This window comes from Aythya marila, assembly GCF_965140915.1.
Source record: "Aythya marila genome assembly, chromosome: Z".
NCBI classification, from domain to species: domain Eukaryota; kingdom Metazoa; phylum Chordata; class Aves; order Anseriformes; family Anatidae; genus Aythya; species Aythya marila.
The window spans coordinates 62540227-62557020 of record NC_139080.1 but is presented as its reverse complement, the minus strand read 5'-3'; the positions used below and the strand labels follow the sequence as shown (position 1 = coordinate 62557020).

Here is a 16794-nt window from a genome sequence, read left to right as displayed (position 1 = left end):
AGTAAATTTATTAACATTAAAACAAACAAAAAACTAAATTCTTCCATTTAGTCAGATATATGAATTTGTTATTTTGTTTAAATTTGCTTCTTTTTCTCTGGTTACGGCCTCCTTATTAATAAACTGGGTTCAATAGTCGCACTTACACGGCTTAGTCAGCAGGTCTGGATGAACTGCAAATATGATGGACTGTACCTGCCTTTCCTGCAAGTCCACAGTGTAATTTTCATTAGTAAATTACGTTTAGTAGAGAAGGCCCTTATGGTAAGGAAGAGCACCCACCTCACGCTTCTCTGCTGAATCACGGTGGAGGCATACACGATACTTAGCAGCTGATAAATTAGCGCAAGATGCCACAGACATCATGTTAGTTTTTAAATGTGCCTGCTTACTCGGTGCTGGGTTTTTGTAAGGGGGTTCTGGCCACACGAGAATCCTTCTGTAAAGCATTACATGTTTAACGTGAAGCACACTGAGTCTCAGTGCTCTGCGCGGTCATCACAAGCACCCATTAGCCAGCATTTTGAACCATGTTTAAGGATGTTTTCAGTAACTGGGAAGAATGTGTGCTTAACCAAAAATGGTACAGAGGTTAGCAGATCAAGATTGATCCAGATCTGGATCAGTGAGGTTTGGATCAAGTGAGTTTTAAGGCTACATCAGTTTTAGGAAGAGGATCAGTATCAAATTCTGTAGTTCCCTGAAGGTGGTAGGGTGTTTATTGTTTTGTTGGGTTTTTTTTGTTTTGTTTTGTTGTTCATTTTTTGTTTTTTGTTTTTTTTTTTTTAGGCTAGGTTAGGTTATGTTTTGTTTTGTTTTCAGTTGCTGTGAGCAAGCTTTTTTGAATGACCTTGTATTTGTTTCTAACAGCAACTTGGTAGCAGCTTATGAAAAAGCAAAGAAAAAGCATCAAAATAAGCTGAAGAAACTGGAATCGCAAATGATGGCCATGGTGGAGAGGCATGAAACGCAAGTAAGGATGCTGAAACAAAGAATAGCTTTACTAGAAGAAGAGAACTCAAGACCGCACACCAATGAAACTTCACTTTAAGTGCGTCTTTTTCAAAGATGCATAGTGCCATTACAAATTTCTTTCTTTTGGAGGCTGGCTTTTAGGTTGCTTGTATGCTAGAATACGTGACTGTCCACACAGTTTAGCACCATCTCTTAGATCTCAGCTGTCCAGCCAGGAGTTATGGGGATAATCTAAACATTAACTAAGGACTGTTTAATAATGTAAAATGGCAGTGCCTGAATTATCGTGCTATGATTATGTACATTGTCATTATGTCTATACTTATACATGTTCTTCTCCATTTTATGTCCTACGGATGACAGTGTCACGTAACAAAATGCTTCATGTTAATAGATTTTAGTTTGGGCAGGTCGGAGATAGTTTGAGTTTTGCTGACTCCCAAGTCCCTCCGCACACAGCTGCGTTTTGCATCCTCCAAACTCGCTGCTGTGGGCAAGGAGCTGGGCAGGCAGCTGCAGAGCATGGAGCCAGCAGGCCGGTTTGCTCTGGGCACCACAGCTGCAGTACTGTTGCTCCCAGTGCAGATCAGGTAGGAAAACTGCTGTTGATTTGGGGAGGGAAAACAAAACACAACTAATCAACTAATTGCATCTCTTCAAAGGATGGTACATTTCCTAGGAGTTGTCTGCGAGAGGTCTAGAGGCTCTGTTTTACCATGCCAGGTAGACTGTCTGTGCCAAGGGTGGTTAAGAAATCACAGGCCATCTCCTGGTATTTATCTTGCATGGTGCTTGTGGTTATTTTGTGAAAATTGAGTTATCATGTCAGTGCATTATAGCCACGGTTTTCTTTAAGAGGCTGGGCCATCTCTGTTACTTACAGAGCCTTTAGTACATCCTTCTACAATCACGAAGTAGAACGTCATCTTTTTACACTTGTGACCAAAAAAGGTACTTACTAGGAATGTACCTGTTTAGTACTGAATAAATATGCACGAAACTATAAATGTGTAGGTGTATGGATATACAGCCACAAGCAGAATGTGAATGATGTCTTCATGCAGCTTTGTAAGGTTAACTTTTGTTAGTTTTACTGTTGTTTTGTTTAAGTCACATCATGTTAATGTGTTATCAAAGTGAGTGAATGGAAAAATACTGGCCTATTATGGCAACGAATGTCAAGTGCGGCATGGGGATCAGGTTGGTTTCTCTAGGGAGCAGATGGAGACTGCCCTAGAACCTGTTTCAGACAGAGGTTAGTTCTTCTTGACTGAGTGCGTAAAACGATTTCCATGTTTAAGTCTGGTTCTAGTTTAGCCGAACTGGAGTCCATTAACCCTGTTAGCCTGTTGCTGTTACTCCTCTAGTTCGCATTTTTCAAGCTGTGTTCTCTCCAGTGAACCCGACTTGAGGAGCTGTCTATCGTTTTTGCTTTACCTGCTGAGTTGCATCTCAAGTTTTATTATAGTGTATTTAGAATTATGATAACGTCTCTCATTTAGTCCTACAATTTCTAGTACAAACAAAATATTTTTAGAGGACTTGAACTGGTTTTGTCTAGTAGAGGTTAAGGCCAGGCAGCCAAACAGTTGTGAGAATTTGTGTTAAGAATGCGGCATTGTTGTCAGCGGTTGGTTACAACTGGCCCTGAAGCAGTTTGTGTTCACGACTTCTGGATTTCATTGCTGACGTCTTATTTCACTTACTGACACGTAAGACCAGAAAATTCCGAAAGCATGTGGAAGGAAACTTCTATGCTGTTCTACTGTTGCTGCCGTTCTCTTCTTTCCTTAGGGTACTAACTATTTCATACTTTTCTAGAGTCTGACACATCAGCTACAAAGCCAGCATCATACGTGATTGATTGCAATAGCACATTAAAACAATGCTGATTTCAAAATTAAGTTGGTGGTGATGCCTTGGGGTTGATTTTGGTCAGTCTTTTTTGTCAAGTGAATTGTACTTAATTTATAATGCAAATGGAAATTTTTGAGACCCTACTGTTGAGGGAATAAATACATTGATTTCTTATTGTCACTCTGGTTTTGCTAAACGTCCGTGGTGTTTCTCTTCTTGGTCAACGAGTTTCTCACCAACAGGAATGTGAGTTTTTGCCATGTTTCAGCAGCTGACCACGCTTGTTTCTGAAGAAGCGTTCTGAAGAGCAGTGGACCTGTTCCCGTGGCAGAAGTGCACTTACGCTTCTGTCCTCTTGTATCTAAAGCACCCGTCTAACGTGACGTCGTCTCACACTGTCACTGTGAAATGCCTGTCACTTACGACAGCTAGAAACTGCTCTTACACCGCCTTTCCCCAGGCTCCATTTTTTCTATTCCGTGGTACCTGAAGAAGCTGTTAATTGCACAGAACACGATAAAACTTAAAGCATTTGAACTGAAACCTCTCTTTATAGAAAGGGTGTGCACTAGGAAAGCATAACTGCCCCTCGGTTAGACGCATGGGAAGTTGCAGTGCCCCTCAGTGTCTTTCTAAGGCCTCATGATTTGCAGGTTCTGCACAACTGAATGCTGGTTCACTGCATTCTCCATGTACGTCCCACACCCACCGTGCTCCAAAAGTGTTCTAGAATAATTTACAAATGATAACCACACGTAAGTCACTTTCCCTTTCTTCCCATAGGACTCCCAGAAAAAAAGGCCAGTGCCATTCAGCCCCAGCAGCAGCTGTTACTTGCCCAAACAAGTTACTCTGAGCAAAGAGCTACTTGCCCCACCCCCCCTTTATTTGTTGGCATGCTGGAAAAGGCCAATAGGGAAGTGGCGGAAGCTCTACTGGTGTGGTGGGAACTGATTCACATCACCAGTGGCTCTAGTTCCAGTGTACTGGTCGAAATGTCACCAGTCCTGGGACTAAATACCAAAACACACATTCCTGTCACTGCCTGGCACCTGTTGGAAACACAAGTACACCAGCCTAGAGCCAGATGTGTGTGGCCTGTACACCACTGGTGCAAATCACAGCAACTTCACTCACTTAACTGTTGCAGAATAATCGTGCACAGCAAGGGAAATAGATTCTCTTGGCAAGACCCACCGAAGTTGTTCACTCAATTAATTCATCTTAGGGTGTCTTTTTTTTACTTTCTAAATTGCCAGAGTGCATGAAATTTTGTATTTCAGTGTGTTCAGTACTTTTCTTCTGATTGAACATATAAATCTTCACCAGCTTGAATGTACTGTTAGCTGTTGCGAAGCACATGTGAGTAAGTTTGCATTGTCAGTATTGTTCTTCTGTTTCTATTAGGACTTTCTCATTTAATACTGTACCATACATTGTAATTTTAGATCCTTCTCACCCTCTTCAATTAGCTTTAAATGTGTTGCTGCTTTTTAGTCTCCTAGCCGCTGTAAAATAGCTATTTTGTGTTTATTTGATATAGAATTGTAAAAACTGCATTTATTTATACAGAGACATTTATAATACTTATTTTACAAATGTTCTTATATTCTGAATAAATTTCTAATGCTGTTTCTTTTCCTTGGGGGTTGCTTTACCGTACTGTGTCCCTTGCTGCTCAGGGGCTCCGGGAGGAGGTACCGCAGTCACCTTCCCTGAGAGAAGGCGACCGAGGGAGATGTATGGCACGGCCAGCAGTGTTCCCGCAACGGGGATGTGAAAAGTTTGAAAGAGCTCACTGGAGATCTGATCTTAGCGTACTTGCCAGGAGCTGCCTATGTCAAGGAACACTTTACAGAAATAGAAGGGCACAAATGAAACCTTCTAATGACAAATTAAATTATGTGAACCAAAAAAATACGCTACTTCATAAATACTTTAAAAGCAGTGATTGAAATTCGTGTACTTCCTTTCTTCAGTACATCTAACACTTAAACAAACATGTTTGCTACCCCCTGTGTTTGATGTGCCCCTCATCCACCTTTAGAAATAGTTCTGGAAATGATAATGCTTTTAACTGGCACATAGAAAGGTCAGTGCTGCTAATTTGTTTAAGGCAATATTAGTTTAAACATTCTACAGTGAAGGAATAAACAGGACAGATTTCACAATTCACACTGATCAGTAACACTCATGTTCAAACTTAAGTTTATACACAAAATCATTTAATTTTAGAGAAAAATTACATTATAGAAGAAACTGTCAATTTAGTCATAGCCTTTTTACTGGTGTGCTTCAGTTTCCAAATCATTGAATAACAATTAAATCACAATCATCAATACAACATTTGTTACAGGTAGTTACTGATTTTATTTGCTAAAATTGAAGAGCTGACCAATATAAGCCCTCTTCAAGACAACATAATGGAAATTGGATAAAATCTTTACATAGGTTCAACTCACAACTAGCTGTAAGTACTTTACACTTGGCACTGATATGCCACTTACATACCAGTGAGGAAAACAGAGTAAGTCTTTGCGCTTAGAAGAAACAGGAGGAAGACATAACCCATCATGCATGAGCCATATTAATAAAACACTGGCTCCCTGTTTTTCTGCAAGGCATGCAATGCTGCACAGAAAAGTTTTCTTTGGGCAGCGGTTCCTGAGTCAGCCTAGGTCCTAGAACACGTACAAGGATTCAGCATTACACCAAAACTAACCAACAAAACCCCGCCTAGCTCTGTGGGGTCTGTTTTGTTTTGTTTGTTTCTCATGTTAAAGTGCCTTGCAAACCCAGCTAGACTGCTCCTCACAGTTGAAGTACTGCTTCCACATACTGCAATGCCATGCAGACATGGTAAAGTTACTTAAGGATCCTGTTTTAAGTATAGGCTTGAGAAGTTATTTGCTGAGAGCGCCTACTCATGCAATGTTACAAACCTTTCCTGCATAACAAAAATACGTACCCAACAGTAAGAATAAATGGTTCATCTCCTTAGTTTAAAAATTTTACTCAAACATGCTTAAAAAACCTTGCAAAGTAAATTTTTCTCAGTGAGAGGTGTGTAATAGAGAATTGAGTCTCTAGGAGCTATATTCTTAAAAAGCTATCGATGCCTTGTTTTACAATGATTTACACCCCATGGGGTGTAATCACTTTCTTCAGGGCACCGAACAAATCAAAAGCTAGTTCTTCTGCTAAACAATGTAAATGCTTAAGAATGATAAAATACTCATCAGTATTTTCCATACATTTCAGGGCGGACCTTTTCAATTTTAAGCATTCTGTACCCTGAAAATTCCTGACGATTACAGAAAGACACACTTCCCGCCCCCCGAGTACTGAGGGATGAATTGAAGGCTCTTACACTTCCTTCCCAGCAGTCCACAGCTGAGAGCTGTTTGAAGACAGGTGTTCCTGCAAGGTGGAACCTGTACAGTTGGTCTAGTTTAACCTAACACTTTCAATGAAAAGACACGTTACAACCCAAGCATTCATTTTTCATGTACTCTGACTAATCCAAGACATTTTATCTTGCATGATTTTGAATATGGCCAACGTAATTGCTACAAATGTTGTCTTGCTTATAAGTTCACAACCTACTTGAAACAGTGAAATGCACACACAGCACGAGTACTACTGTATCTATCAGTGCTTATGTACAGTATGGAGAACAGTGCAAGTACGAGCATTTAGCCTACTTCTTTCATTCCTGACCTAGACTATTGCTATAAATGCATAAGGACAGAAACCTACTATGCAAGAGTAGTGACATCGCCAAGCCTCATTTACTGTTAAAGCACCTTCATTTAGTAGAAATTTACCACATCTTAAATAATTTTGGTTGCTTCAAAAGCTGACATATTGTAATAACAAAAGCAATCTGAAATTAGTATGAAGTCATGTATAAGCACCAGACCCTTTAACAGTAACAGTGCAAGCTCAAATTCCTGTAAATAAACTGCTTCTAAATCAACAAGAGAGGCTATTCTACCAGCTCTCAATAGTCTTGAACTTCTGAACAAGTTTACAGTTTAACTTCCTTATTTAAAAGATGAAGGCACCTGACTTTACCTCTGGAAAAAAAAAAAAAAAAAAAAAAAAAAAAAAAAGTTCTGTTGCTCAGAATTTGTGAAAAACAAACAGCAAACAGGTAGCTGAGAATTAAATGGCTCACTGACCCAACAACTGGAAAGCCAGTCACCCGTGGAGCAGCAAGACCATTTTGTACCACAGGGTATTTACTGGAGCTTGGGTTCTTAATGTAGGCTCTTGCTCTTTACACCAGAATGACACGAGTGCTGCTATACACTGCAAATCGTTAAAAGCAAACCTACTACAGCGAGTAAGGGTTGGAAAAAATAATTTCCAATCTGAGAGCAAGTCTGTTAGGAACAGCCAAACCCGAATCCTGCCTTGTTTTCAAAAGCAACTGTTCCATAAATTACAGCTGCAAGTAGGTGAAGGAAGAAACTGTAAGCATTGTTCTCAATTCACTAAATCACATCAGGAAAGTTGGAGCACAGCACAGAAGCCTGAAACAATGACTAGGCCCAGAACTCTATTACAAGCAATTTTGCAAGTTTGGTCTAAGAAATTTACATTGTATAAAAAAGAAATACTTTGATTGTGCAGTAAATAAAGCTATTTACCCTCTTCTCAACACTGCTATTTCCTGACTTCAAACTACACAAGACACAGATACTTTAAAAAGCATGCATGTGCATCAAGGAGTTGAAGTTAGTATTTCAGCACAGGACATAATTAATTCAATTAGGCAAATCACTCTTCAGTCAAAGTTCAAACCACTCTGCAAAGGAGAGATGGCTGAAATTTCACAATGAACATGGAATTTATGTCGTTCTAGAAACTGCAAACTAGTACTAGATTCATTCCCGGTACCCAAAGGTGTTTGTTTGTTTTGTTTTGTTTTGTTTTAGTTAAAAGTTTGGTTAATTCCATGTCTTCTTTAATTTCAAGAACACTGAGTGACCAATCATACTCTGAATAACCCCTTCTAGGCAAGCATTCTGAATTGCTTTAGCCCTAAGCATAAATGGAGTAATGTTTAATTTTCAAGTATCTTGACATGAGCTTGAGTCTGACATGCAAACAGTTACTCATTTTTCTGTGTCTAGTTCCCAGGAAATAAAAACTCACTGAAATCTATACCTCACTTGTAATTTCTTCACTGTTTTACAGAAACTAATGTAAACTGTATACTTCTAAACTTGAAAATATACTTAATTATAAAATGATGGCGAAATAAGAACATGAACTAGTAATAGTAAACAATCCAAAGTGTTCACAGTGCGGGGCATGATGGAAACCAAAGGGTAGGTCACATGCTGCCGCACTCCTGTTGTTTTAGCAACCTTACTGAGGAAGCAGAAAAGCAATGCTGCTACAAGGAACAGTACCCTTATACAAGGAAGTAAAAGTTATTGCATATTTATCACATTTATCCGCAACTCACATTAAGGCTAGATTTACTAAGATCATGACATGAATGAGCCCCACTTTGGGCTGCTTCACAAAGCAACCAGCTTCTCTTACACTGCACCGAGCTGTCACTACGACAAAAACGACCCAGTGAACACAGAGGGCAGTCAGCATCTCCTGCTCGCAGGACATGCTTGCTTCATTTTAAAGACTTCCATCTGTCTGTGACAACAGAAGTTCACTGTTTCATCAGCATTCCCCTTATTTCACAGAGCACTAAATGAAATAACTGATTTTTTTTTTCTTTTTTATATATATATATATATATATATATTTTAAGTCAACCTACTTATTAAAGATTCCCGCAGCCTGATATTGAATCATGCCTTAGGAGAGTCTTGCTAACTCCACAGGCAGTAGCAGCCTCATGATATGAATACAAACTTCTGCCTCACTGTGAGTAAAGGCACTTTTGCTGGGAAATCAACTATTTGCACTAGAAAAGTAACTAAAGGTTATTTTTCACCTGAAGCTGAGTAACATAACATCCTCCAGCATTATCCCACCTTCTCAACTACTGCTATTTACCCATTTACTGCTTTCTACATCCTTTGGATTTTTTTTTTTTTTTTTTTTTTTTTAAACAAGGTGAGACAAAGCTAGATTGAGTTATTTCATGATTTGGTCTTGAAAGACAAGGCCCTCAGGACTCTCGTCCTCCAAAAGGAGGAAATGCTGCAGTCTGTTTCTCCTGTTAACTCATACAGAAGTCCAGGGTTCCTTCTGCCAAAAGCATTACAGCATTAGAGTCCCAAATCACCTGGTGTCAGGCAGGTAAACAAAGCAGAAGATAGTTCTAAAGCTATTTCTGAGGAAAACCACTAGGTAATAGATGAAGTAGGGAAGTTGAAGGAAGACCAGGATTGTGTTTTTGGATGCCACATGAGTTGCATAAAGACTCAGTGCATGAGCATACACTCTGAACGAGAGAGGAAGGCCTAGTTCATTCAACTAGGAAGTTACCAATTGCTCACCTTTATTTTAGAGAAGAATCAATTCTTAAGTCTGGGACACTATGCTTGGCACCACAAGCTGCTGTAACAAGTGAGTTCAGTGCATTTCTCTCAACTGCAAAGCTTGTGTTCGAAACACCCTAACTGGAATCATGACGGTGATGTAACAGTTAACAGTTCATCACCTCCACTGTTACGATTTTATTTTTCTTCAGATCTTTGATATTTTTACTAAGAAAGCGTTGTAGCTCCAAAAGACTGAGGCTACATCATTTAAATGCTAACTGCAAGTGCAATTCAATACGACTATATACAGAGCATACACTACACAAGAGAACCGAGGACAACAGCACAGAATACAATACTGGACATCCTTAGAATAGTTATTGCAAGCCTGATTAAGCCTTTTAGTGTCACACAATGATTCTATTATCCATGCACCTGCTTTCCTCCTGGCAAGATCTACAGAGGCTTATTTACATTCAGCATAAATTCTACATGAGTAACTTCCCACAAACGAAGTTTGAGCTTTTCTTTTCGAAAGCAGCTACAACTGGGATAACACAACACTTTCTCAACTTCTTTTTACCCAGCTGGGGACAGTGCATGAGTTGAAGCTAGACACCTTGAAAGGCTAAGCTCTGCCCAGTTTGTGTATCCTTACAGGAAACAGAGGCAGAGTAGGTACAGAAGAAGTCATGCTATAAATTTGACTCAAGTACTACTGATTGCCAGCCAACAGAAATTGACTTTCAGTGCGAGGGAAGATATTGTGGGCAAGCCACCAGGAAAAAGAAAGGATGACAGACTGAGGCTAGGTTTGAAATGTGCAACTTATGGTTTCAAAATTACTGGGACAGAGAGAGGAGTCCTCTGAGAATCAGCTTCATTGCCACTGTCATAATATTGCAATGTACTATAAAATAATGACTAACAAGTCCAATAATTTATATCAGAGCAGTTAAAAGTTTAGCAAGCTGGTATACTCCAACAGTACAAAAAAGTCAATGTCAATGACAATCTAAAAAACACACAGCAAGTTAAAAAAAAATGAGGAAAAAAGAATGCCCTCTAATGCACAGCTAGGAACAAGTTAACTGAACACTGGAAAGGTACTTTTGTGGACAAAGGCTATACTGCATTTAAAGTGCAACACTTGACTATGCCACTCCCGTACTACAAAGAGAACAAACCCTTCCAAACCACCAGTCAGTCCCTGCATTGCATTTAAAAACAAATAATAAAATAAAGAAAAAACAGCAACGACAACAACAACAAAAAAAAACTCCTGAGAAAGAGTAAGGCTGGATAAGAACCCCCCGCAATTGCTATAGGCAAGTCTGATCTTTGTTCATAATAAACTCAGGGGTCAAAACATTTCATTATGGCATCATGGTCAAACTTGAAACTCAAGAAAGCTCTTGATGAGAAAGCAAATTTGTAATTGCCATTGCATGCCACAGAGTTCCCCTCTATGTTTTCTGCCACCGGGTCTTCACTGGAAGAACACATCTCATGTGCTGCATCTGTTTACAGAGGGAAAAAAAAAAAAAAAAAAAAAAACATGGAACAAATTTTAGATGTCTAGTTATCAGTGAAAGAATCAATGACAATACAAGGCTGTACCTGTAATGCGCATTTAATTAGTATTTACGAAAAAGTCTGTTTCCATGGTCACAAACAGAAAAAGGTGTATCAAACAGCCATACTTACAAGTCATCTAGTGGCTAGAACAAATCTTAAAGTCACAGCAACTTGGGGCCACTTTCAAGAGCCAGTTTTACCCACAGGTTACTGCTTTGCAATGTATATCATGATGTAAAGGAAAGAAATGTGGCCCTATTTTCTGAGCAGAAGTAAAGCACTGTGTAAGCACTCCGAAGTAGCCCTGTATTGACTGCAGCTTATTGTTAGCAGGACAGAAAGCCTTCAACCAACATTTAAGTAACAGCATACTGTCAACTGAGATGCTACTTTCCTAAACTAGTCTTTAGGTACTCTTCACCCAGCAACACAGTGTAATCTGGGAATTTTCACAATTAGAAGAACTGTAAAACCGACATGATTGCATCACATTAAGTTAACCAAATAAAGAGGAACTCAGACTTCCTTAGAAAAATACGGCTTTACAGCACTTGGATTGATATACAAGGAAGGAACCGCAACCATCATTAGTCAGTGCTTTCAGCTTTTAATACACAACTTCAGTGCATAAATCTGCACCGGGACAGGCTGCCCAGGGAGGTTGTGGAGTCTCCTCTGGAGATATTCAAGGTCCGTCTGTACACCTACCTGGAAACCTGCTCTACAGAACCTTGTTTGGCAGGGGGGGTGGACCCAATGATCTCTTGAGGACCCTTCCAACCCCTACAATTCTCTGATTCTGTGATCTCTGGAGGTATTTAAGAGGCATGGATGTGGTGCTTAAGGTAATGGTTTAGTGGTAGACTTGTCAGTGTCTGGTCATGGTTGGATGTAATGATCTTAAGGATCTTTACGTGTCTTTTCCACACTAAAATGGCTCTATGATTCTATGACTTTGGATGGAAATTCAGAGTATACTCGCCTGTTTCAAAGTTATCTTGAAGTCTTCTTGGATGAAGCTTTTTTTCACATTTCTGGTTAAGAGAAAAAACACGTATTACTCTTAATTTAAAAAAAAAATCCCTTTCTTGGAAGTATAGCTTAAGTGTCAGCTAAGAGGTGTGATATATTTGATTTGATACACCGCCTGTGTGAATCGTTTTACTTGTAATTCAGGATGAATTCATTACTTTAGTATGCATCAAATCCACAAGTCTTTCAGAAGCATTGCAATCTTGTAGCAATTGACCGATCATTCTTAAAATGCAAGCTTTTAAATAAAAAAAAAAAATGACTGTTTTCTAAATACTGTAAGCCCCAAAGGTCTTGCAGCATGATGGTATGGACTTGAAGTTGCATATGCATAAGCCTGTTCTTCAATCTGCTTTTCTCAAAACACAAGGGGTGTGTATTTGCAAGCAGGCAGCCACCGCCACTTAGATTAGCATGTATTAGGGATGCAAAATTAGAATTCTCCAGGGAAAAGAATTAGCCTTAGGTATGCTGCTCTACGAACACAAATACAGAGAAAAGTATTGTCCTTTGCACTATGCAAATTAAGAGTCCCAGGCCTCCAAACAGCATTAAAATGTTATCACTGGGACGTGAAGTCTTTAAACTTCAAAGGACTGGCAATCATGAAAATGCAAATGAAACACCACATAAGTGTTTAGCAAAGTCTGTAAAGAACCTGCACAGTAGAGTATTAACAGTTCCATTTGTTTCCATCAAGATCCTACAGATTTCCATTATTACACGTTTTTCTACACAGCCAAATTTCTGGCCAGTCAATTCCTTGGCTTTTCTTTCTTCTACTTGTAGACCTAAAAGCAGTTAACTGTTTCTTGCTATGAAAAGAATGAAAAATCAACAGGACGAAAGTAGTTACATTTTCAGCACTTTTACAAGAAAAACAGAAAGAAGGTAGAAACTGCAACCCAGAATGAGAAGAATCTATCTTAAAGCCAGTAATCTAGAAAAATTAAAGCAAGCTGATCTGCATGGAGAACAGTGCATGCAGCTCAATGCTGCACAAAAGCCAACAACACAGACTGAGAGAGCCATAAAGAATAGTGGGGGGAAAAATCAAAATGATGTTGTAAAACAGGTTTCTCAGTGAACCTTCTCCCATCCAGCAAAACTTTGGGGACAAGGATATTTAGTTGGTGCAAGGGAAAGGTAATAAACCAAGAATGTCATGCTGCAACTGACTAAGTGTAATTCCAGTATTTGATTAAAAATTATATGAGATCAAGGCAAGTCTGTATCTCATTGTTTTTTGCTGTTGAGGAGAGAGATAATAAACATTAACATATAAGCATTAACACTTTGTATCAAACTGTTGTAGGACAAAACTGTTTACAAAACATAAACATGTCAGACATGTCCTACATTGACTTATTATGGCATCCTGTGGTAGGCTGGAACCTGGAAAGCTGCAGAGAACTGTCTGCCGACATGGCTGCTATTTTCAACAATAAGCCTTGGTTCCAAAATGCAAACTTTAAAGGAAGGATGCATCGTCTATAGATCTGTATGCTCTAAGGTAAGAAATGTCATCCTCCCACAGACACTTACTAAGTATTTTGTTAAAATATATTTTCAAGCAATAAGCAGTTTCTCTCAGCAGGACTTCTGCCTGTAAATTTCTTAAGCACTACTGGAACTTGTTAATGAGATAGCCACTAGGTTTTTCTTACCAAGGTGTGGTTTTGCTTTGCTGGTTGACTGTGGACTCCATTTGTTCTCTTCTTCTGTGTGGCAGTGTCTTGATTCTGCTTTCTGCCATTGCTCCTCAAGTTCTGACTCTGCTATTATGTCCAAAAGGTAGTAGAAGGAAGAGTTTAAATGGCAGCATCAAAAATTGTTTGTTGACAATCGCTATTTATCAGCTAAAACTGACATAACGCAACTACCACCTGACACCCACCACCTCTACTGTCAGTAGCAAGCAAACAATCTGAGAAACCCCCTAGAATTTTATTTTAATGTTCTAATTTGCATACTATAGTGTTAAAATTCAGTATTTCAATTCCAGGGAGGAACACTTATGAACAAAGACATTGGTCTTAAATAGTCCAGACACATACTTTTGCCTAAGAAACAACCTACCTTTGTTTTTAACACTTCAGACGTTTCAGGATGATTGCATGGCTTTTGTGTTTGTTTTGGCTTCATGCACTGCTCTCCTGTGCCATCTGTGAGCACCTGCTGACTACCACGAGGTTTGGATCTAGTACGTGAAAACAGAGGTTAAAAAACAACTTAAGAGCTATTGGTAGCAGAACTGAAATGAAGAACTTTCTGCATTTTGAGAGTAATCTGGAAGACAAGTTTAAGTAACCTAGAGTACAAGCTGTAACAAAGATCACTGCATTCATACTGCATTGTTTTGACTGCTGGTAGGAAGCTTATGTTCTGCACAGACAGCAAGCTAGTCTCACGTCATCATTTTTAATGAGCGTTGGTGCTAACCTGATCTGAATTACTGGAGTAAAGCCTTCTTTTTGTGAGTCCAGGTTTTAAAATTTGCTCTACTACTTCTAGCTTAGATGAACCAAAAAGGGAGGGTAATCCCATACACTGGACTCAAGGAATTCTGTCAGTTCTATCACACTGAAGAATTTTCCAAAAAGCACGTCATGACGCTAATTATTAAGTTTTCATCCTGTTCACAGGCCTGTAAGATACACCTGTAATTATTTATTTATAATTAGCCAACTCTATTACTAGGATAGAAATATTCAGAGAAAGGACGATTGGCTTCATATGACCAACATTTTGCAGAAAGGATATAGAGATGTTAAACTGACCTGGTTCTTACCTAGCTTTTTCCGAATTGGGCTTAGCGGGTGTGCTCACTGTAGATGAAACACCATTGTCACTCTCTGAGGAATCTCCATTCCTTCGGGAAATCCATTCCCTCAGTGGCCTGGTAAGTGAGCAGAAGTTCAATATGATCTATTTGCTAAAACAAATCTAAAGAATTAAAAGTTTTCTGAAAGGCACTGGCCTAGCATTTGCTTCATCTTGAACATACCTGATGAAAGGAATGGCCATAAAAAATTTGTTAGGTGCCAGACCTAGCTTGGACTTGGGGGTCATGTCATTCCTGTGGCATGGCAATTTGTCAATGGAAAACCACTCAATATTCTAGAAAAATGAAAAATAAAATCAAAATAAACCACTGTTGTTGCTGCAGAAAATACATTACAAACACATTTCAAACTTACTATGCTTAATTAAAAAATTACAATGAAAGGCTTATTATGATACTGCAAGTTTTTTTCTACAAATTGTTAACTAATGATGGGGTTGTTCTTCTGACAGCAGCTACAGAGTAATGGATGGTACACCTCATACACATTCCAAGACATAACTAAAACATGAAATATATCAGCCAGCAACTAAATTCTGAATATGAATTTCAGTAAACAAGCAAACAAAAAACTCACTACACACCAGATGCAGTAAATAATGGTAGTGGCTTCAAATAATTTTCCAAGACACTAGTATTCTTGCTGCTTATATTTAAAATCAAAACCAGACTACCAATACTAGCTCAAAAATTATCAGAAATCAGGGAATGAAGTTTGCTGTACAAGTTTCAGGTTTTGTTATAGAATAATAATAATAAAAATAATAAAGTAGGAATACCATGAAATAATTAGCACATAGACTACCTAAGAAAGAAGATGGAGGGAATTCCAGTTTGACTGCATGTACTAATGTTGTTTTCGTGACGAATGGAGATGCCAGAGATTGTTAAGAATCAGTCTTTCCATTAGAGTTGCAACAACATGACAAGACTCTACAGTGACAAAACACTATTTGTAATTAGTATTTCAAGAATTCATCATGTTTGTTGGTTTCATTATTTCACAGACTATTAGCTTTAAAAGCCAACCTCCACAATAAGGTATCCACAAAACTAAACAAGTTAACATACCCGAATTTCCCTCCTGGTTTTGGGGTTGAATTTTGTATTCTTGGGAACTCCTGGAATGATGTAGAGCCGTGCTAACTGATCATTAATTCGCAGCTCAATGTATTCTTCTTTACTGATGTAATCTTTTATGTCAAACCCCGTTTCTTCAAACACCTGAAAAACATAAATGATATCAATGCATATATTTAAATTTATCCTTTTAGGACCTATCATCCTAAGGCAAGACACAAATAGTTTTCTGACCTACTCATGACAGCGGGCAACTGAAGAAGAGAGCCACAGGTACATGAAACAGAAAAGGCTGTTAAGCCCCACTGCCAGTAATCCAGAGGTAGGACTCCTCAGTCAAATTTTTACAGACCAGATTTAGAACTAAACAGTAGGACAGCATCTTCAGTGAAGCCTCTTCTATTAAATTGTGAAGTTTAAAGCTCCAGAGCCGTGCATTGCTCTTTTACATTAACTTAGCTGTTTCCTGAAACAGTGATGTGTTGACTAGAAACTACACAGCATGTGGTCCTGCCTGTGAATATGTAAAACAAAAAAAATAAAACTGAATAACCACATGAAGTAGCTACAGCAGGTAATACTTAAAATGTCTTGTGGTCAAGTGCATATATCAATATCAGCAAAATGGTTTCAAGTTCAATTTTTCAAAATGTAGAGGAAATTAAGCACAAATATTAAAAAATACTCAAGATCTTAATACAAAGTAAATAACTGACACCCAGTCTTCAAATTAGTACTAAAAACCCTTATGTAAAGGTCAAAAGCAAACCAAGCAAATCTTAATGTGTAACTGCATTAGGAACAGCAGAGTTCAAAAAATAACAAGCATAATGTCCTTATTCTTCCTGATTCTTCCAGATGATTTAAATGAATTCATTGTAGAAACTTGTTTTGCCTAAATGGTTAACCGTATAGTATGGTTATTCCTTCTGCAGTACAACTGAACCGTCTAGGCACTGCCCA

General features: G+C 38.6%; 2 protein-coding genes across 6 annotated transcripts in view; one reads left to right on the top strand and one right to left on the bottom strand.

The window, feature by feature from the left end:
• Nucleotides 1-3012, top strand: part of MCC (MCC regulator of WNT signaling pathway) — a 202014-nt gene extending 199002 nt beyond the window's left edge. For all 4 annotated transcript variants that reach the window (XM_082784232.1, XM_082784233.1, XM_082784235.1 and 1 more), the window contains one exon: nt 871-3012. In XM_082784232.1, coding sequence (XP_082640358.1) covers nt 871-1051 — 181 coding nt within the window. In that variant the 3' untranslated portion in view covers nt 1052-3012. The remainder of the gene's footprint in view (nt 1-870) is intronic.
• A 2028-nt stretch (nt 3013-5040) lies between these two features.
• The window catches only part of DCP2 (decapping mRNA 2), a 36923-nt gene continuing 25169 nt past the window's right edge, over nt 5041-16794 (bottom strand). Inside the window, exons 5-11 of one of the 2 annotated variants that reach the window (XM_082784245.1) lie at nt 15823-15975; nt 14914-15026; nt 14698-14805; nt 13986-14106; nt 13574-13681; nt 11857-11908; nt 5041-10816 (exon numbers count right to left, since the gene is read on the bottom strand). In XM_082784245.1, coding sequence (XP_082640371.1) covers nt 10653-10816; nt 11857-11908; nt 13574-13681; nt 13986-14106; nt 14698-14805; nt 14914-15026; nt 15823-15975 — 819 coding nt within the window. In that variant the 3' untranslated portion in view covers nt 5041-10652. Of the gene's footprint in view, nt 10817-11856; nt 11909-13573; nt 13685-13985; nt 14107-14697; nt 14806-14913; nt 15027-15822; nt 15976-16794 lie in introns of both variants that reach the window. The other variant, XM_082784244.1, reaches the window with a different exon arrangement.